Here is a 17,423-nt window from a genome sequence, read left to right as displayed (position 1 = left end):
AGGTTCCTCAGAAAATTAAAAATAGACCTACCCTATGACCCAGCAATAGCACTGCTAGGAATTTATCCAAGGGATACAGGAGTACTGATGCATAGGGGCACTTGTACCCCAATGTTTACAGCAGCACTCTCAACAATCGCCAAATTATGGAAAGAGCCTAAATGTCCATCAACTGATGAATGGATAAAGAAATTGTGGTTTATATACACAATGGAATACTACGTGGCAATGAGAAAGAATGAAATATGGCCTTTTGTAGCAACGTGGATGGAACTGGAGAGTGTGATGCTAAGTGAAATAAGCCATACAGAGAAAGACAGATACCATATGGTTTCACTCTTATGTGGATCCTGAGAAACGTAACAGAAACCCATGGGGGAGGGGAAGGGAAAAAAAAAAAAAAAAGAGGTTAGAGTGGGAGAGAGCCAAAGCATAAGAGACTGTTAAAAACTGAGAACAAACTGAGGGTTGATGGGGGGTGGGAGGGAGGGCAGGGTGGGTGATGGGTATTGAGGAGGGCACCTTTTGGGATGAGCACTGGGTGTTGTATGGAAACCAATTTGACAGTAAATTTCATATATTAATAAATAAATAAATAAATAAATAAATAAATAAATAAATAAATATAAAGGGGCTATAAAATGTTTCTCTGCTGCTACTAGGAATTTATACAAAGGATGCAGGAGTGCTAATTCATGGGGGCACATGTAACCCAATGTTTATAGCCCCCCTATCAACAATAGCCAAAGTATGGAAAAAGCCCAAATGTCCATCAACTGACGAATGGATAAAGAAGACATGGTTTATAAATACAATGGAGTATTACTCAGCAATCAAAAAGAATGAAATCTTGCCATTTGCAACAATGTGGATGGAACTAGAGAGTATTATGCTAAGTGAAATAAGGCGGTCAGAGAAAGACAGATACCATATGTTTTCACTCAAATGTGGAATTTGAGAAACTTAAAAGAAGACCAGGAGGGAAGGGAAGGGAAAAAAATAGTTACAGAGAGGAGGCAAACAATAAGAGACTCTTAACTATATGAACAAACTGAGGGTTGATGGGGGGGGGGCGGTGGGGAAGGGAAAATGGGTGATGGGCATTGAGAAAGGCACTCATTGAGATGAGCCCTGGGTGTTGTATGTAAGTGGTGAATCACGGGAATCTACTCCCAAAGCCAGGAGCACACTGTATATACTGTATGTTAGCTAACTTGAGAGTAAATTATATTTAAAAAAATGTTTCTCTGCTATTTGTATTAACACTTTGTGTATTAAATTCCTGCTCAGGCAAAGTTCAAGTACTGTTTAAATAACAACAGAATCTAGATGAGCTACTGTTTAATTATCTGTGAGGAATATATTAATTTTTCCCCTATAGATCATTATGTTAAACTCTGTCTCTGACCTTCATGGCTACATTGACAAAAGCCAACTGACAGAAGACTTAGGGGGAACTTTGGAATATCGCCATAGTCAGTGGATAAATCATCGAACCGTAAGTACCAACTTATGTGCCCTTTTTATTGTTTTTCCTTATTTTCCAGTAGGCAAGGCAGTTAAAGTTGGGCAGTCATTGCCCATGACTATCTAAGATACAGAAGGTTGGTTTTTCTAAGCCACAGGTAGGGGAGAAATGGGGTGGAAGGGAAAAGGCTGGGCTTGTCCTGCTGACTACCTTCACCTCACTTCATCATCTGGCATGGGGGATTGGGGAAACTTGATTTAGAATGCACCTGGGGAGAATGCAAAATATGAGCACCATGCTAAAGCGGAGAAGTTAATTTGCTTGGTCAGGGATGGGTCTCAGACATTAGTGTTCCACACAACTCCCCAGATGATTCTAATGTATAGACAGATCAAAATCCACCAAGTCAGAAGGAGCTGTATTTGACTATTGTCACAATTATTTACTGTCTGACTTTGGGTCAGTTATTAAACCTCTTTCAGCTTGTTTTCTCCTCTGTTAAAATGGAACTAACAGTGGTTTTCAGCTGGGGGCGATCTGAGACCTTTTTTTGTAGTCATAACTTGGGAGGAAGTGTATTACTGGCATCTAGTGGGTAGGAGCCAGGTACGCCGTGAAACCTCTTACAATGCATGAGACAGCCTCCAACAAAGAATTGTCCAGCCCAAATGCCAATAGTGCCAATGATGAGAAACCTCAGACTGCCTGAAAGTTTAACATGAGACCAAGTGATGTAATGTGTGTGAAAGCACCTGATGTAGTATTTTACTTGTCACTCTACTCACTCATAGCAAGGGTTATCATGCTAAACTAGAAGGGTCAGTCATGTCAAGAACAAAGTGGGATTGAAACTCAAATAATAAGTGTTTCTGTATAAATTCCCCTTTCCCCACTCTTCTAGCCCCTAGCCTCTTGAAAAGACTGGGTTTTCTGAGCCAAGTCAGAAGCTTCCTTCACCACCCCAGTGACAACTGGCAGTGTCAGCCCACCTCTCTGTGTATCTGGTCACTTTGGAAACATGTTGCCCAATATTTAACCAATGAATACCTGAACTACATTTAATTTGGAAGGAGAATTCACTCTCCTTTAGAGTGTAAAGCTTTGTGATTTTTTTAAAGGAAATTTTAAGAACTAAGCAAAAATAGATTTCTAGCAACACATTATATATGCAATATTTATTGCATTTCTAGCAACGCATTTATTTCAAAGCTACAGATTCTGATCCTTCCCTCACTTCTTTGTATGCCATGTAATTCTAAGGAAGACATGACCCTTCCCAAAACCTAAAAAACCTGGGCAAGAACCCTTTAAATTTCTCATGAGTTTTACCACAGTAACTGTGGCTCCTAGAGAATCTCAGGAATTAAAAAAAGGAATGGTGACATTCTTCACAAACATATTATTCTAAATAGGTCTAAATATAAAAGATACGGAGGGAAGCTTATGTAGAATATCACACACAAATAAGTGTGATCAGGGTCATCCTATGTTGCAATTTCATTAAACCATATGAAAAGTGGAACTGGAGTGCTTCTAGGCTTCATTTCTTCACTTTCTAGGACTTTATTACATTACTTTAGTAATCAAAAGAAGTTAGTGTCCCACCCAGCCTTACTGCCTAGCTAGCTCTCCCTTTTCCTCTGATTTCTCTACCAATTCTTTGTTTTCTTATGTTCTTCATGTTTTTTCCAAGTTGCCTCAGATCTTTTCTGATATAACAAAAGTTTGCAGCAAATAAAGAAAAAACACAAATGCCCCTTGATGTCAAAGACTAGAATACTTCTCTACGAACTTAGAGAGGTAAAGAAGACTGAACCATGAACATAGATTATTTAAAGACATAGCATGAGCAGACATGTGCACACACTTTCCCACCCCAAGCCCAGTTTGTATCCATGGTTAGTGTGTGTGCATGTGTTAAATATATTATGGTGAACTTTAAAAAATACAGATCTTTTTTGGGGGAAGAGTGTACTTTCCCCCAAAAGTACTCATTGAGTACTCATTAGAACTGAAAAGAACCTTAAAGATCACTTATTTCAATTACCTTATTTTATAGGTAAGGAAACTGACCTTCAAAGTAAAGAAGTGACTTATCCAAGGTTATACAGTTGAGTAGTGGTAGAGCCAAGACGAAGGCTAAGCTCTTTTTCATCACCCCATCAGTGTCAGGTCCTTTGTACCATTTCCAAGGTGATCGTTTGCTAATCAGATACCTGGAATCAAGTTAATTTGTTAACAGACTCTCCATAGGAAACGCCTGGATTTCCTCTATTTCCTTTATTTTCCTCTATTTCATCTGCAGGCCTGGCACCTGACTCTCAGGGTTGTTACTGTTATTATTATTACATTTGCAAGGTACTGTACTGTGCCCAAGTCCTTTCACATTTGCTGTTCCTTTGATCCTCAAAAAACCCCTGCAAAAACAGAGCAACCATTATTCCCATTTTTCGGATGAGGACACTAAGACTCAGAGTAATACCTGGCTTATTTAAGATCACACAGTTAGATGGGGCGCCTGGGTGGCTCAGTCGGTTAAGCGTCCGACTTCGGCTCAGGTCACGGATCTCGCGGTCCGTGAGTTCGAGCCCCGCGTCGGGCTCTGTGCTGACCGCTCAGAGCCTGGAGCCTGTTTCGGATTCTGTGTCTCCCTCTCTCTCTGACCCTCCCCCATTCATGCTCTGTCTCTCTCTGTCTCAAAAATAAATAAACGTTAAAAAAAAAAATAGAAAAGATCACACAGTTAAAGATCAGAATTCAAGTCTGAAACTCCGAAAGCCAAAATTTTTTTGTTTGTTTAATTTTAAATCTAGTTTTGTAAAATCTAGTTTTTATTGCTAAGAGGTGGTGTAGCATATAGTGCTTAAGATGGCTGGCTCTGGGTTCAATTCCAGTTCTGCCACTAATTTTTTATATGACTTTGGGGAAGTTACTTAACCTGAATTCACCTTAGTTTCCTTGTCTATAGATTGTGGTGATAATAGTAACCTATTTGAGATGCATTACAAGAGGTAGTGCATATAAAGCAAAATATTTAATATATTTTCTTATAAGTCCTCTGATAAATTGGATTTTTATATGTTATTCATTATAGGCTATTGGTGAATGACGTTGAGAGAGTATCTTACGCAGATATTAGGTTATGTAAAAGTAATAATACTTTGATGTGCTTGAAAGATTTTCATAAAAGTTAGTGGTTGTCTGAATTTCCAGGCCAAAAGAACTATGATGTTCAAGATTGCAACTGTTTAAATACTTGTGCTAATAGGGGAAATTCCACCAACAACAATAGGGGAGACTCATTACAGATAAGGAAACTGACCTTCAAAGTAAAGAAGTGACTTATTCAAGGTTATACAGTTGATGGTGGGTGCCTGGTTGGCTCTGTCGGTAGAACATGCGACTTTAGATCTCAGGGTCATGAGTTCGACCCCCACACTGGGTGTAGAGCTTACCTAAAAAAATGGTTAAAGGACAAAGACTTCAGTTTCAGACAGTAGGCGGGGGTGTGCTATGCTCCGGAAGCCTTATAGCTCCAGCCTCAGCTCTGGCCTCTGGTGCAGAAAAGGGCCACCTCATGTCTGGCACATTCTTTATGATGAGCATCTGGGTTTTCAGAAATGTTCTCTGATGATATAAGATCAGAGGTAATTTTTTCCCAAGTGAAAATTAGGTTAGACCTCTTTGCTACTATCAGTTATCCATCTAGCAGCTGTTTATGGGCCAACTATTATGTGACAGGCATAGTACCATTTGCTGGGGTAACAGAGATGAATTGCGCTTGCCCTTCAAGGGCAAAGTTGTCTCAGGAGCAGAGGGAAGTGGGCATAGTAGAACCCATCTGGCTGAGTAGAATGATTTGTGGGATTCTTAAAAGCCACTTACTTTCAACTAAATCTGCTGATGATCAGCATCACTTTTTCTAGGTTAGGCCACATGTTTACTGCTAAACTGTACTGAGTAAAATGCAGATATCTCACCTGGGATATGAGGTGTAAAGTTACTCATCAGTTAGTAGGTATTCATTTAATGGCAGAGTAGTGTCCTTAGTGGAAGATCAATTTTTATAAAGAAGTGACAGGCAGAGGTCCCCGACACCTTATCACATGTGATAAAAGTAACTCTCTGAAAGGTCACTAGCGACTTACCTAATCACTACATCCATCTTCTCCCTTGGGGTCAAACTTGCTTCCCAAACTTAGTGACCTTAGTTGAATCCTGCCTTCTTTCCTTCCTTACTGCACAAGCAATACTATCTTGGGCAATTCACTTGACCTGTTGGAGCTTCAGTTCCCTCTTCTATAAAATGGAGATAAAATACCTTCCATTCTGGATTGTTGAGATGATAGACAAATGTATAGCACCAAGTACAAGGCATGGCCCGTTGCAGGTACTCAGGAAATGGCAGCTAGTTGTACTGTCCTTCTATTCAGAGAGCATATTGGTGAATGTTAAGCTGTCCTCATTGTTATGTCTGACCTTCCAGGCCATTGAAAACTTTGCCGTGACATTGAAGACCACTGCCCAGATGCTCCAGATGTTTGGGGCCTGCCTAGCCACAACAGAGCTGCCCAGGGGCGTGCTGTCCACTGAAGACCTCCTCATGTCCCACACAGGGCAGCGGGACAAGCTGCAGGTGAGTGGCCAGTGGCCTTGGAGAGAGCCAGGAGCAGAATTAAAAGTGAAGTCCTCTTCTTCCCCCTTTTCTGGTGACTTGGCAGCAGTTGATCATCGTAAAGCTTCCAGATAGGCAGTATGTAAAGAGGAAAACCTCTTGAGACTGGTCCATGAATGTAAAAGGATTGTAATTAAGACCTGTGAGAAGCAGCCCTGTAAAGGGAAACTCATTCCACCATGTGAGACAGGTGTGTGAACCTCCTTTCAAGTGCAGCACCCCTGTGATCTGTTTGGGACAGAGCAAGATATGATGGATATGACTGCAGTGAATGAAGGAGGGGTGGCAATTGTCTTTTGAGGCATAAGCTTTCCTGAGCCTATTGTGAGGTTTTGAGGCAAACTAATAACTAATAACTTTGGGGCAAACTATTGCTTCACTTTCTCAGGGATGTATCTTTTTATTTGGGGAGTAATTTGAGAAAGAAGACATGGAAGGTGCTCTGAACTGGGTTTAAGGAGAAGCACCTATTAACTATTCATAAAATCATGTCAGAGCCTGCTAAGAATGGAGGCTGGTAGATTCTTTCAGGTCATGCAGTAAAGGGAGGTGTCTTCCTGGGGCTTATAGGAAGGGTTTCAGCTCTTTTCTACTTCCAGAAGCATAAATGGACCAAACCCATCATTTCACCAGAAGACCAGAACACCATTGGGCAGCAAACTGGGGATCAGAAGGTCAATGCATCTTAGCATTACATGTATTCTTGCTGCATGGAGCTTGAGAAGAGCTGACCTCTTTTATTTGTGACCCAAAATTTACAAAAACGCTTTGCTAGGTGGTTGATTTGCTCATTTAGCCAGCATTATTGACCACCTACCACTACATGTAGGCAAAACAAACCAAAAAAGGAACACATAGTTGAGTTAGGGGAGTCTCAGAGTCTAGCGGTTAAGGCAAATTAATTCTTCTGTGTGTCAGGGAGCACTATTAAATTCTCTTTGGAAGGAGCTGGATATCCAAAAAAGAGTTCAAAATATACTTTCCACATTACTCTGAATAATTAAAAGATCTGGTTTGAAACTGTGAAAACCTGAAAACATCCTAGAACTTTTCCCTGGAAATGTCTCTGATGAGCTTGACAAGCACGCACAACCTAGCACACCCTTCCTGTTCCCGTGTGTGCTTTTTACACCTGGATGGAAACTTAGGGCACATCTCCAGAGCACGTGCAGGAAGGTGTCCCAGGCTCTTCTTCATATTGGATCCTTCTCCGAGGAGAGCTTCTACTTCCTGAGTAAGGGTGACTTTGACAGGCTATGAGCTGTCTCTCAGTTTACAAACAGTATGCTGGCACTCACCCTGCTGCCCCTAGGACCTTGTCTGTGCAAAGAGGAAATTCACTGAAATTCTATGGACTTCTATGGATGTTCCCAGAAGCGTGTCCCTGAACTCCTTCTGTAGCCTGAGTGCTGACAGTAAAAAAAATTAAATACCCCGAATGATTAAGGAGGTTTTCTCTTCATGGGAATGAAAACTCCTTAAGCCCTTTGGACCGTGTGACAGCTGGATATCCATGTGAAAAAGAAGGAAATTGGATGCTTACCTCACCTTGTCCACAAAAATTAACTCAAAATTGGTCAGGGAACTAAATATAAGTTCCAAAATTATAAAACTCTTAGGAGAAAATATAGATGTAATTTTTTATGACCTTACATTAGGCGATGGTTTCTTAGATACCACACCAAAAGCACAAACACCTAAAGAAAATAAATAAAGTAGACATCACCAAAATTAAAAACTTTTGTGCTTCAAAGGACACTATCAAAAAGGTGAAAAGACAACCCGCAGAATGGGAAAAAATATCTACAAATCATGTATCTGATGAGAGTCTAATATCCAGAATATATAAACAACTCTTGGAGTACCTGGGTGGCTCAGTTGGTTGAGCATCTGACTGGCTCAGGTTGTGATCTCACAGTTCTTGAGTTCCAGCTCCTCATGGGGTTTGCTGCTGTCAGCAGGGAGCCTGCTTTGGATCCTCTGTCCTCTTCTCTCTCTGCCCCTCCCCCACTTGCTCTTTCTCTCTCTCTCTCAAAAATAAAACATTTTTTAAAAAATTAAAAAAATAAACAACTCTTACAACTCAACCTTTATAAAAAGACAAATAACCCAATTAAAAAATGGGCAAAGTAGGGGTGCCTGGGTGGCTCAGTTGGTTAAGGGTCCGACTTCAACTCAGGTGGCTCAGGTCATGATTTTATGGTTGGTGAGTTCGAGCCCTGTGTCAGGCTCTGTGCTGACAGCTCAGAACCTGGAGCCTGCTTTGGATTCTGTGTCTTCCTCTCTCTCTGCCCTTCCCCTGTGTGAGCTCTGTCTCTCTCTCTCAAAAATAAATAAGCTTTAAAAAAATGGGCAAAGGATTAGAACAGGCATTAGACAGATAAATGGTTATTAAGTACATGAAGACATGTGCAACGTCATATATTGTTAGGGAAATGCAAATCAAAACTGCAGTGATATACCCACTAGAGTGGCACTAATTAAAAAGGTGGGCCATAATAAGTGTTGATGAGGATGTGAGGGAATTGGAACCCTCATACATTGCTTGTGGGAATGGAAACTGTCTGGTAGGTCCTCAAAAAGTTAAACATAAAGTTACCCAGAAATTCTACTTCTGGTAGAAATATGACCCAGAAATTCTACTTCTACGTATGTACATAAGAGATTTGAAAACATGTTTTATATAAAAAGTTACACATAAATGTTCATAGCAGCATAACACCCCAAAAGTGGAAGCAACCCACGTGTCAATAAGCTGATGAGGGGATAAAAAAAATGTGGTATATCCATACAATGGAATGTTACTCAGCCATAGAAAGGAAGTACCGATACATGCTTTAATATGTATGAACTTTGAAATAATTACGCAGAGTGAAAGAAGCAGACACAAAAAGCAACATATTGTACAATTCTACCTATATGAAATGTCCAGAATAGGTAAATATGGAGAGAAAGGTAGATTAGTGGTTTCCAGGGTCTGTAAAGAGGGAGAAATGGAGAGTGATTGATAATAGGTATAGGGTTTCTTTTTTGAGGGTGACAAAAGTGTTCTGGGGAGAAAACATAGACTTGTATGCATTGAAAGGGTGAGTTTTAGGGGTGCCTGGATGGCTCAGTGGTTGGGCATCTGACTCTTGACTTTGGCTCGGGTCATGATCTCACAGTTCAGAAGATCAAGCCTGGCTTCAGGCTCTGCGCTGATGGTGCAGAGCCTGCTTGGGATTCTCTTTTTCTGCCCCTCCCCTGCTTGCGTGCGCGCGCACGCTCTCTCTCTCAAAATAAATAAATAAAACTTAAAAGAAAGTGAGTTTTATGGTACTATATGAATAATATCTCGATTTTTTAAAAAAGAAAAAGATCTGGGGCGCCTGGCTGGCTCAGTTGATTAAGCGTCCAACTTCGGCTCAGGTCTTGATCTCACTGTTTGTGGGTTCAAGCCCTGTGTCGTGCTCTGTGCTGACAGCTTGGAGCCTGGAGCCTGCTTCGGATTCTGTGTTTCATTCTCTTTGCCACTCCCCCACTTGTGCTTTGTCTCTCAAAAATAAATAAATGTAAAAAAGAAATTAAAAAAAAAAGAAACAAAGAGGGGCGCCTGGGTGGCACAGTCGGTTAAGCGTCCGACTTCAGCCAGGTCACGATCTCGCGGTCCGTGAGTTCGAGCCCTGCATCAGGCTCTGGGCTGATGGCTCGGAGCCTGGAGCTTGTTTCCGATTCTGTGTCTCCCTCTCTCTCTGCCCCTCACCCGTTCATGCTCTGTCTCTCTCTGTCCCAAAAAATAAATTAAAAACATTGAAAAAAAAAATTAAAAAAAAAAAAAAAGAAACAAAGAAAGAAAAATATCTTTAGGCCTAAAATAATAATAAAATAACCATGAACCCTATACAGGTATGTGCTTTTCATACTGTTTATGATAGCCCTACAGACATTCTTTCTTAGCAAAACAGCTCTTCCTGTTGTCTAATTCCATGTTGGTTTTGGAAGCAGTTCACAGAGGCAGGCAGTCTTCCTTCTGAGTCCCAAAGGAGGTGATTCTCACCTCTTTGAAGGTCTTATTTTGGGGCGAAACCCCAGGACCTTGGCCTTATACTCTCAGATACTTAAGTCAACTGACACACTTTACCATGTGTCCAGGTAAATAGGGTAAGACTCTCATATTTTGTTGTTGTTGTTAAAATAAGAAATCCAACAGGGCCATAGTCCTTTTTCTCATCATGCAGGAGGAAAGTGCCAGTGGTGCTTTGATTATGTGATAGAGCACTCTTCTACAAATATGGATACTGTTTAGCATTTAGTATTTGTTCCGTTCAGAATTTATCCAATTGTGTATTCAGAGATGACAATTCTATCACCATTTCCAGGGTTACAAATAATCAAGAAGATAATCAGAGTAATAAGTGATTTTTTGTAGGCCCTAAAAATAATTTACAGTCTTAGGAGTTTTTAAAGACCTCTTTGTTCAAATTCTACTTGCAGAGAATATGTTAAAAATGCATACCCACAGAGGTCTTGATTTTGCAAAGGAAGATGAAATTGCTATTCTTATGAATGTTTTCAGTGTTAATGCCTTAACAAATCAGGGTTTTGAACTAGTTTTATACCACAAGAAGATGTCTCTCAGTATCTGCTGAGGAAAGGGGATATATCATCTCTTTTACGGACTTCTTTTTTCTCAATTATGAAGACTTGCATTTTAAAGGCCACATTCTGGAATTCATTATTCAGCATTATAAAAAAAACCCAGCATGGTAGAGCTAACGTGTAGTGGCAGAAATGGGGTAAGTAATAAAAGCTAAGTAAGGAGTCTAAAGTATTAGTCATTCATATAATCTCTGGGCTCTGATTCATCCTTTAACTTCCTTCCCCACCTCCACCCCCAGCCCATGACATAGCCAAACACAGCACCTGGCATGAATAGTAGTGCTTTTAAATGTATTTTGACAGACTGACTGACTGACTGACTGAATGTCTACATTTAGGCTTACCCTTGTCATAGGAAAGAATTCTCCCCAGAAAATTTAAATTCCTTTGAGCCTGAAGCAATCTGCTTGCCCTATTAAGTGGGTCTTTTGAACCAACTGCTTGTTTCCAAAATAGTGGAATTGTAATGATAATTACACACTGGGACAGCCATACCAGTTGTTAAATATTTATGTTCCACAAGTGCCCAACTTTACCTCTCTGGCCCATTTCCTAGGACCCATGAGACCTCCTCATGTTTCTGGCATCAAAAGGGGTTAACACGTGGACAGCAGTTGGCCTCAGGACTGCTTCAGTGTTATATCTGACATCTGTGCTGATTGGTCAATGACTGCTCTAAACAGTTATTAAATATTTTGAATTGTTACTACTATGGACAAGGGAAAACTCCATTTTTGTCCTGGGCAACTTACCTTTTCACTTTCCAAGTATCATAGTTCCTCAATCTTTCCCTGTGTATTTATGGCAGATTTTTGTAACCCTGCTAAAGCTAACCCTGCTAGGCCATATATGGCCTAGTCCCAAAGCAGTAACCAGTCATAATTTTTCCATATATATATATATATATATATATATATATATATATATAGTTTTTGATAGTGTGAAGGGGATACACAGTGAATGACATCGCTTGCTCAGACCCACGTTCTCTCTCTCACATGCTTCCTCACACTCTGCACTTCTTTGGGTATATCTGTGTCCCAAGTTTCCCCTTCCAAAAAGTCTCCTTCTGCCCCAGCAATATGCCTCTACTTCTCCGGCCCCTCCACCCTTCCTCCCAACTCTACACACACACACACACACACACACACACACACACACACACACACACAATTTAATGGTAATGCCAGAATCCTGCTGGAATTCTGGAATCTCAAGGACATTTAAGAAACTGAGAAAAGCCAAGACTCTTTTTAGAAGGTAGGAAGAGTGAAAGGTAAGAGCACTTGCTAATGAGTGCTTCCCACCCCCCCTTCCCCTATCATATCCTATTTGTCCTTATTCATTTGCAACCTAATTTCTTTTAGACTATTATTAATTCATCCAACCTACAAATATTTAATGAGCATTGGTGAAATAAGAAGAAATGAGGGCTGATACCTGAGAGTGGAAAAGAAGGGATGTGTCTAGTTCCCATGCAGGAGTACCAGCCGAGAGAGTGACTTGGGGCATTACCTGGAGTGGACAGAGCCACAGGGGGTGTCCAAAGAACTTGGGCCAGATCAGAAAAGTCAAATGTATCATCAGCCAAATCCAGGGACAAGTTTGAGGCTTCGACAGCAGAAGTCTGCAAGGGGATGAATAATACAGTGATATTGGAGACCAGGAGCAAAGGCATGAGGGTGAGCAAGCCAGTACTTGTGTGTGAATAGGGTGGAGAAGTATAAAACTCCTCCCACAGGGAACGAGCTCCATACTATGTGAAGGCTGGAGGTGGCTAGGCCTGGAGGAGAGATTCAGGGTTCATGTGCATACAGGATATGTTTTTGTAACTATGGGCCTATTTTACTGCTCAGGGCACAGTAACCAGCATCCTGTGTGAATCATGCCCCAAGCACCCAACTCCTAGAAGCAAAGTTCTCTGCCCGGCTCTGTCCCTTTGGCTTATTTTGTGGTTAGCACTCAGGGCATTGACAGAAATGACTTGTGCTGTGTGATTAGAGGATTAGAGCTGTTGTATTTGGCAGGAGATAACCTGACATCTTCTCCAATTACAAAGCCCAAAGTCCCATGTAAAAGGAGCAGAATAGAGTTGCCTTGGAAGTATGACTCTTTCCATATCAACCTGAAGTTGCTGCCTATCTACACCAAACTTCAGTAGCTGAGCAAGGCCACACTTTGGGGACAGGTAGAAGAAGAAGCAGGAGTCTATTGACAATACCAGATGAAGTCTTTTTCCTGCTTTTCTATCAATTATTACATTATTATTTCGTGGCAGTGTCTAGCTTATTCAGTATCTGTCATTTTCTTGTTTCTGGTCTCTGCCTTGGATTAGAACCAGATTTTGTTAATTTGTTAATAAATTTAAAATTATTAATCAATTAATATAAATAATTAAATAATATTAATTAAAATTATTGGTTTATTACTTTTACTTTAAACATACAACAGCAGCCTGAGATACCCACAAAATTTAAGAGTTGTTGCTTTGGAGAGGAAAAGTGGATGAGTAGAGGACAAAAGACTTATTTTTTCCAGTATATACCCTTTCATATATTTTGGATTTTGTAACATGTATATGTATTACCTGTTAAAAATAAGTTAATAACCATATGATCCAATAATACCAGTACTGTGTATTTACCCAAAGATAACAAAAATGCTAATTCAAAAAGATACATGCACCCCTATGTTTATTCCAGCATAGTTTACAAAGTCAAATTAAGGAAACAGCCCCAGTGTCCATGGATAGATGAATGGATAAAGAAGATGTGATACACACACACACACACACACACACACACACACACACACACACACAATAGAATACTACTCAGCCATAACAAGGAATGAAATCTTGCCATTTTGCAATAACATGGATAGATCTAGAGGGTATGATGCCAAGAGAAATAAATCAGTCAGAGAAAGACAAATGCCATATGCTTTCATTTATGTGTGGAATTTAAGAAACAAAACAAAAAAAAGAGACAAACCAAAAAGCTGACTGTTTTTTTTTTTGGTATATGAATTTTATTGTCAAATTGGTTTCCATACAACACCCAGTGCTCATCCCAAAAGGTGCCCTCCTCAATAACCCATCACCCCCCCTCCCCTCCCTCCAACTCCCCCTCAACCCTCAGTTTGTTCTCAGTTTTTAAGAGTCTCTTATGCTTTGGCTCTCTTCCACTCTAACCTCTTTTTTTTTTCCCTTCCCCTCCCCCATGGGTTTCTGTTAAGTTTCTCAGGATCCACATAAGAGTGAACACATATGGTATCTGTCTTTCTCTGTATGGCTTATTTCACTTAGCATCACACTCTCCAGTTCCATCCACGTTGCTACAAAGGACCATATTTCATTCTTTCTCATTGCCATGTAGTACTCCATTGTGTACATAAACCACAATTTCTTTATCCATTCATCAGTTGATGGACATTTAGGCTCTTTCCATAATTTGGCTATTGTTGAGAGTGCTGCAAAAAGCTGACTCTTAACTGTAGAGAACAAACAGATGATTACCAGAGGGGAGGTAGGTAGGGGGATGGGAGAAATAGGTAAAGAGGATTAAGAGTACCCTTACCATGATGAGCACTGAGTAATGTATAGAACTCTTGAATCACTATATTGTACACTTGAAACTAATATAACACTTTATGTTAACTACTCTGGAATTAAAATTGAAAAAACGAAAATAAATAAGTTAATTAATTTTTAAAAGCTGCAGCTCAACTTCTTTAGCATTTAATTTCCTAAATGAAAGATATACCTGATCTGCCATTCTCTTCACCTCAAATCTACCAAGAATTTGCTTTTGTTAGTTTCTTCTAAGACAAACTATATTTTCCTTTCTCTAGGATGAGCTGAAATTACTTGGAAAGCAAGGGGCCACATTGCTGTCATGCATTCAAGAACCAGCAACCAAAAGTCCCACCAGAAAACTCAATCCCAATCAGCTAGAGAATGTAGCAACCATGGAAAGGTGAGTGAGAGAGGAGAGGATATGTAGAACTCAATGATCAGAAATAACCAAAAACATGGGGCGCCTGGGTGGCGCAGTCGGTTAAGCGTCCGACTTCAGCCAGGTCACGATCTCGCGGTCTGTGAGTTCGAGCCCCGCGTCAGGCTCTGGGCTGATGGCTCGGAGCCTGGAGCCTGTTTCCAATTCTGTGTGTCTCCCTCTCTCTCTGCCCCTTCCCCGTTCATGCTCTGTCTCTCTCTGTCCCAAAAATAAATAAAAACCGTTGAAAAAAAAAAAAAAGAAATAACCAAAAACAGATTGGTACAGTTACTACTGGATCTTGCTGGAGTCAGGAAAGAATAATATTTGAGACAACAAAAGCAAAAAGATGGTATCCATCTACAGAGATCTTTTTGTAAGAATGCTGTCCGCTCGCCCTCCTCCCACCGCGCTTTGTGCTATAACTTTCATCCCAGGATTTCAAGGGAGATGGTAGTGTTTATTTATTTCTAAATAGCAGTTCGTTGGGTGCTGTACTTTACACACCTATCGTCTCACCAGTAGAAAACGAAAGGCACATAGGTAAGGTTACCTAGGGACACATTTGAAAGCACAGCAGCTGCATCTGAAGTGAAGTTTCTGCTTCGTTCTGAGGGTATCCCTGATGGAAAAATGGAAAATGTGGGAGCCAGATGAATCATGAAAAAGTCATAGGTGACAGACATATGTATAATAAGGAGATTCCCACAATTAATATCACTGACTGGAAACATAGGGGCTATCTACATAAGCCTACATGGACTCATGTGGAAATGAACACTAACCACAATATCACTTTCTCATTCTTTCTTGACAGGTTATTACTTCAACTGGATGAGACAGAAAAAGCCTTTAATCAGTTTTGGTCTGAGCATCACTTGAAGCTTAATCAATGCCTACAACTACAACACTTTGAGCACAATTTTCGTGAGGTGTTATTTTCTTGTGTAATAGAACTTCCTTTCATGGTTCAGTGACTTTTGGTTCTCTCTTCCCCCTTGGACTATGGATATTGAGTGTCCCCACTAACCCAGCCCGCTCCTTATATTCTTGCTTCCTCATTGATCATTCTCTTCTTCCTTTTTCAGGGGGGTAGCAATGTTCTAGAATCCCATTTTCCTGTTGACATACATGACATTTTGTGTATGGTTTATCTTCCTTTTTAAAAATGTTTATTTATTTATTTATTTATTTATTTATTTATTTAGAGAACACAAGCAAGCAGGGGGAGGGGCTGAGAGAAGGGAGGAGGGGCAGAGAGAGGAAGAGAGAATCCCAAAAAGGCTCTGCACTGTCAGCATGGAGCCCAATGAGGAGCTCAAATCCACAAATCATGAGATTATGACTTGAGCCGAAACCAAGAGTCAGACATTTAACTAACTGAGTCACCCAGGCACCCCGAGGTTTATCTTTCTTTTTGATTGATAATCTGTAATGGTGGTTTTACTATTTCATCTATATGTATCTCAACACCAAACTCCCTTTTCCACCCCTGTCCCAAGCTTAATCTAAAAGTTAATGAACTTAAAAAAAAATGTATATGTAGATACATAAAAGTCCTGAATCCTGTTTGGATTTTCAAGTTTTCTTAGAGTATACAAACCTATACCTCCAGAGAGGTTCTCATGGCTTATTTCTGGATGTTCTAATGTGTCTTATAGGTTAAGCGTGCCCTGGACAATTTGTTGGCAGAGCAAGCAGAGTTTACAGACATCGGAGACAGTGTGATACGTGTGGAGCAACTTCTTAAGGAACACAAAAAACTGGAAGGAAAAGGCCAGGTTTGTTTTTTGCTGTTTTTATGGACTGGGAAGGAAATTGCTGGGGACAGTGAAAGATCATGTCCACTCATGATTGTTGGAAGGTTGCTGAAGGACACAGGAATGCCCAAATCCTACCTTTCCAGTCACCACACTGCCAGGTAGGGGGAGGGTTCCAGTAGACTTGCCTGCTGGTACAGAAGCAACGGGAGGAAAGGTCATAGTGGGCACATTATCTACTGGCAGGATGTAGGGGTGGGAGTTGGTGGTAAGAAGGGGAAACTTGAAAAGGGGAGACCAGAAAAAAAACCCAACTAGTTTTATAACAAGCAGAATGGTGAGAAGGAGGAAATTGCTCCACATCAGTTCTGCTGCTACACAGAGCTGGCAAAGCTTTCTCCTTTCAAATGCCCCAAAAGTTGTCAATATCAAACTTGTAAAAGAATACGTGTTTCACAATTCTCATACCAGCATTAGACAGTTTCCCAGATCTGCACACAAGTCAGCAGGTAGGAATGATTCTATTTCAAGTCCTTACAAATTTGGGTTATTACAAATTAAGAAAGCCGAGTCCTCTCTTTCCAGAGAAGTTCTTTTCTGCTATTCTTAAATTAGATTCTCTATATTTTTGTCTCTTGGGGACTATGTCCTTGATGATTAGCACTTCCTTTCTGAGCTAATCTATATGCATGTTTTCCAGATGGTAATTTTGTAATATTAGAGATTTGCTTCAAAAAGTGTGGTCCTCTGGCCAGTGCATAGATGTTACCTGAGTGAGAACTTGTTAGAAATATGGAATATCAGGCATGCCCCCCCACCTCAGAATCAGAATCTGCATTTTAATAAGATTCCTAAGTGATTGACATGCACATTATAGTTAGAGACAT

The 17,423-nt window shown here is 40.4% G+C and overlaps 1 protein-coding gene across 3 annotated transcripts in view; it reads left to right on the top strand.

Moving 5' to 3' along the window:
• Nucleotides 1-17,423, top strand: part of MCF2L2 (MCF.2 cell line derived transforming sequence-like 2) — a 293,647-nt gene that overhangs the window by 113,741 nt on the left and 162,483 nt on the right. For 2 of the 3 annotated variants that reach the window (XR_009262037.1, XM_058730622.1), the window contains exons 6-10: nt 1,382-1,498; nt 5,955-6,104; nt 14,634-14,758; nt 15,594-15,708; nt 16,438-16,557. Coding sequence is in view for 2 of the 3 variants with exons in the window: in XM_058730622.1 (XP_058586605.1) it covers nt 1,382-1,498; nt 5,955-6,104; nt 14,634-14,758; nt 15,594-15,708; nt 16,438-16,557 (627 nt within the window). In the remaining variant the exon portion in view is untranslated. The remainder of the gene's footprint in view (nt 1-1,381; nt 1,499-5,954; nt 6,105-14,633; nt 14,759-15,593; nt 15,709-16,437; nt 16,558-17,423) is intronic. The other variant, XM_058730623.1, reaches the window with a different exon arrangement.

This window comes from Neofelis nebulosa, chromosome 5, assembly GCF_028018385.1.
Source record: "Neofelis nebulosa isolate mNeoNeb1 chromosome 5, mNeoNeb1.pri, whole genome shotgun sequence".
NCBI lineage: Eukaryota > Metazoa > Chordata > Mammalia > Carnivora > Felidae > Neofelis > Neofelis nebulosa.
This window is presented reverse-complemented; position numbering and strand designations above follow the sequence as displayed.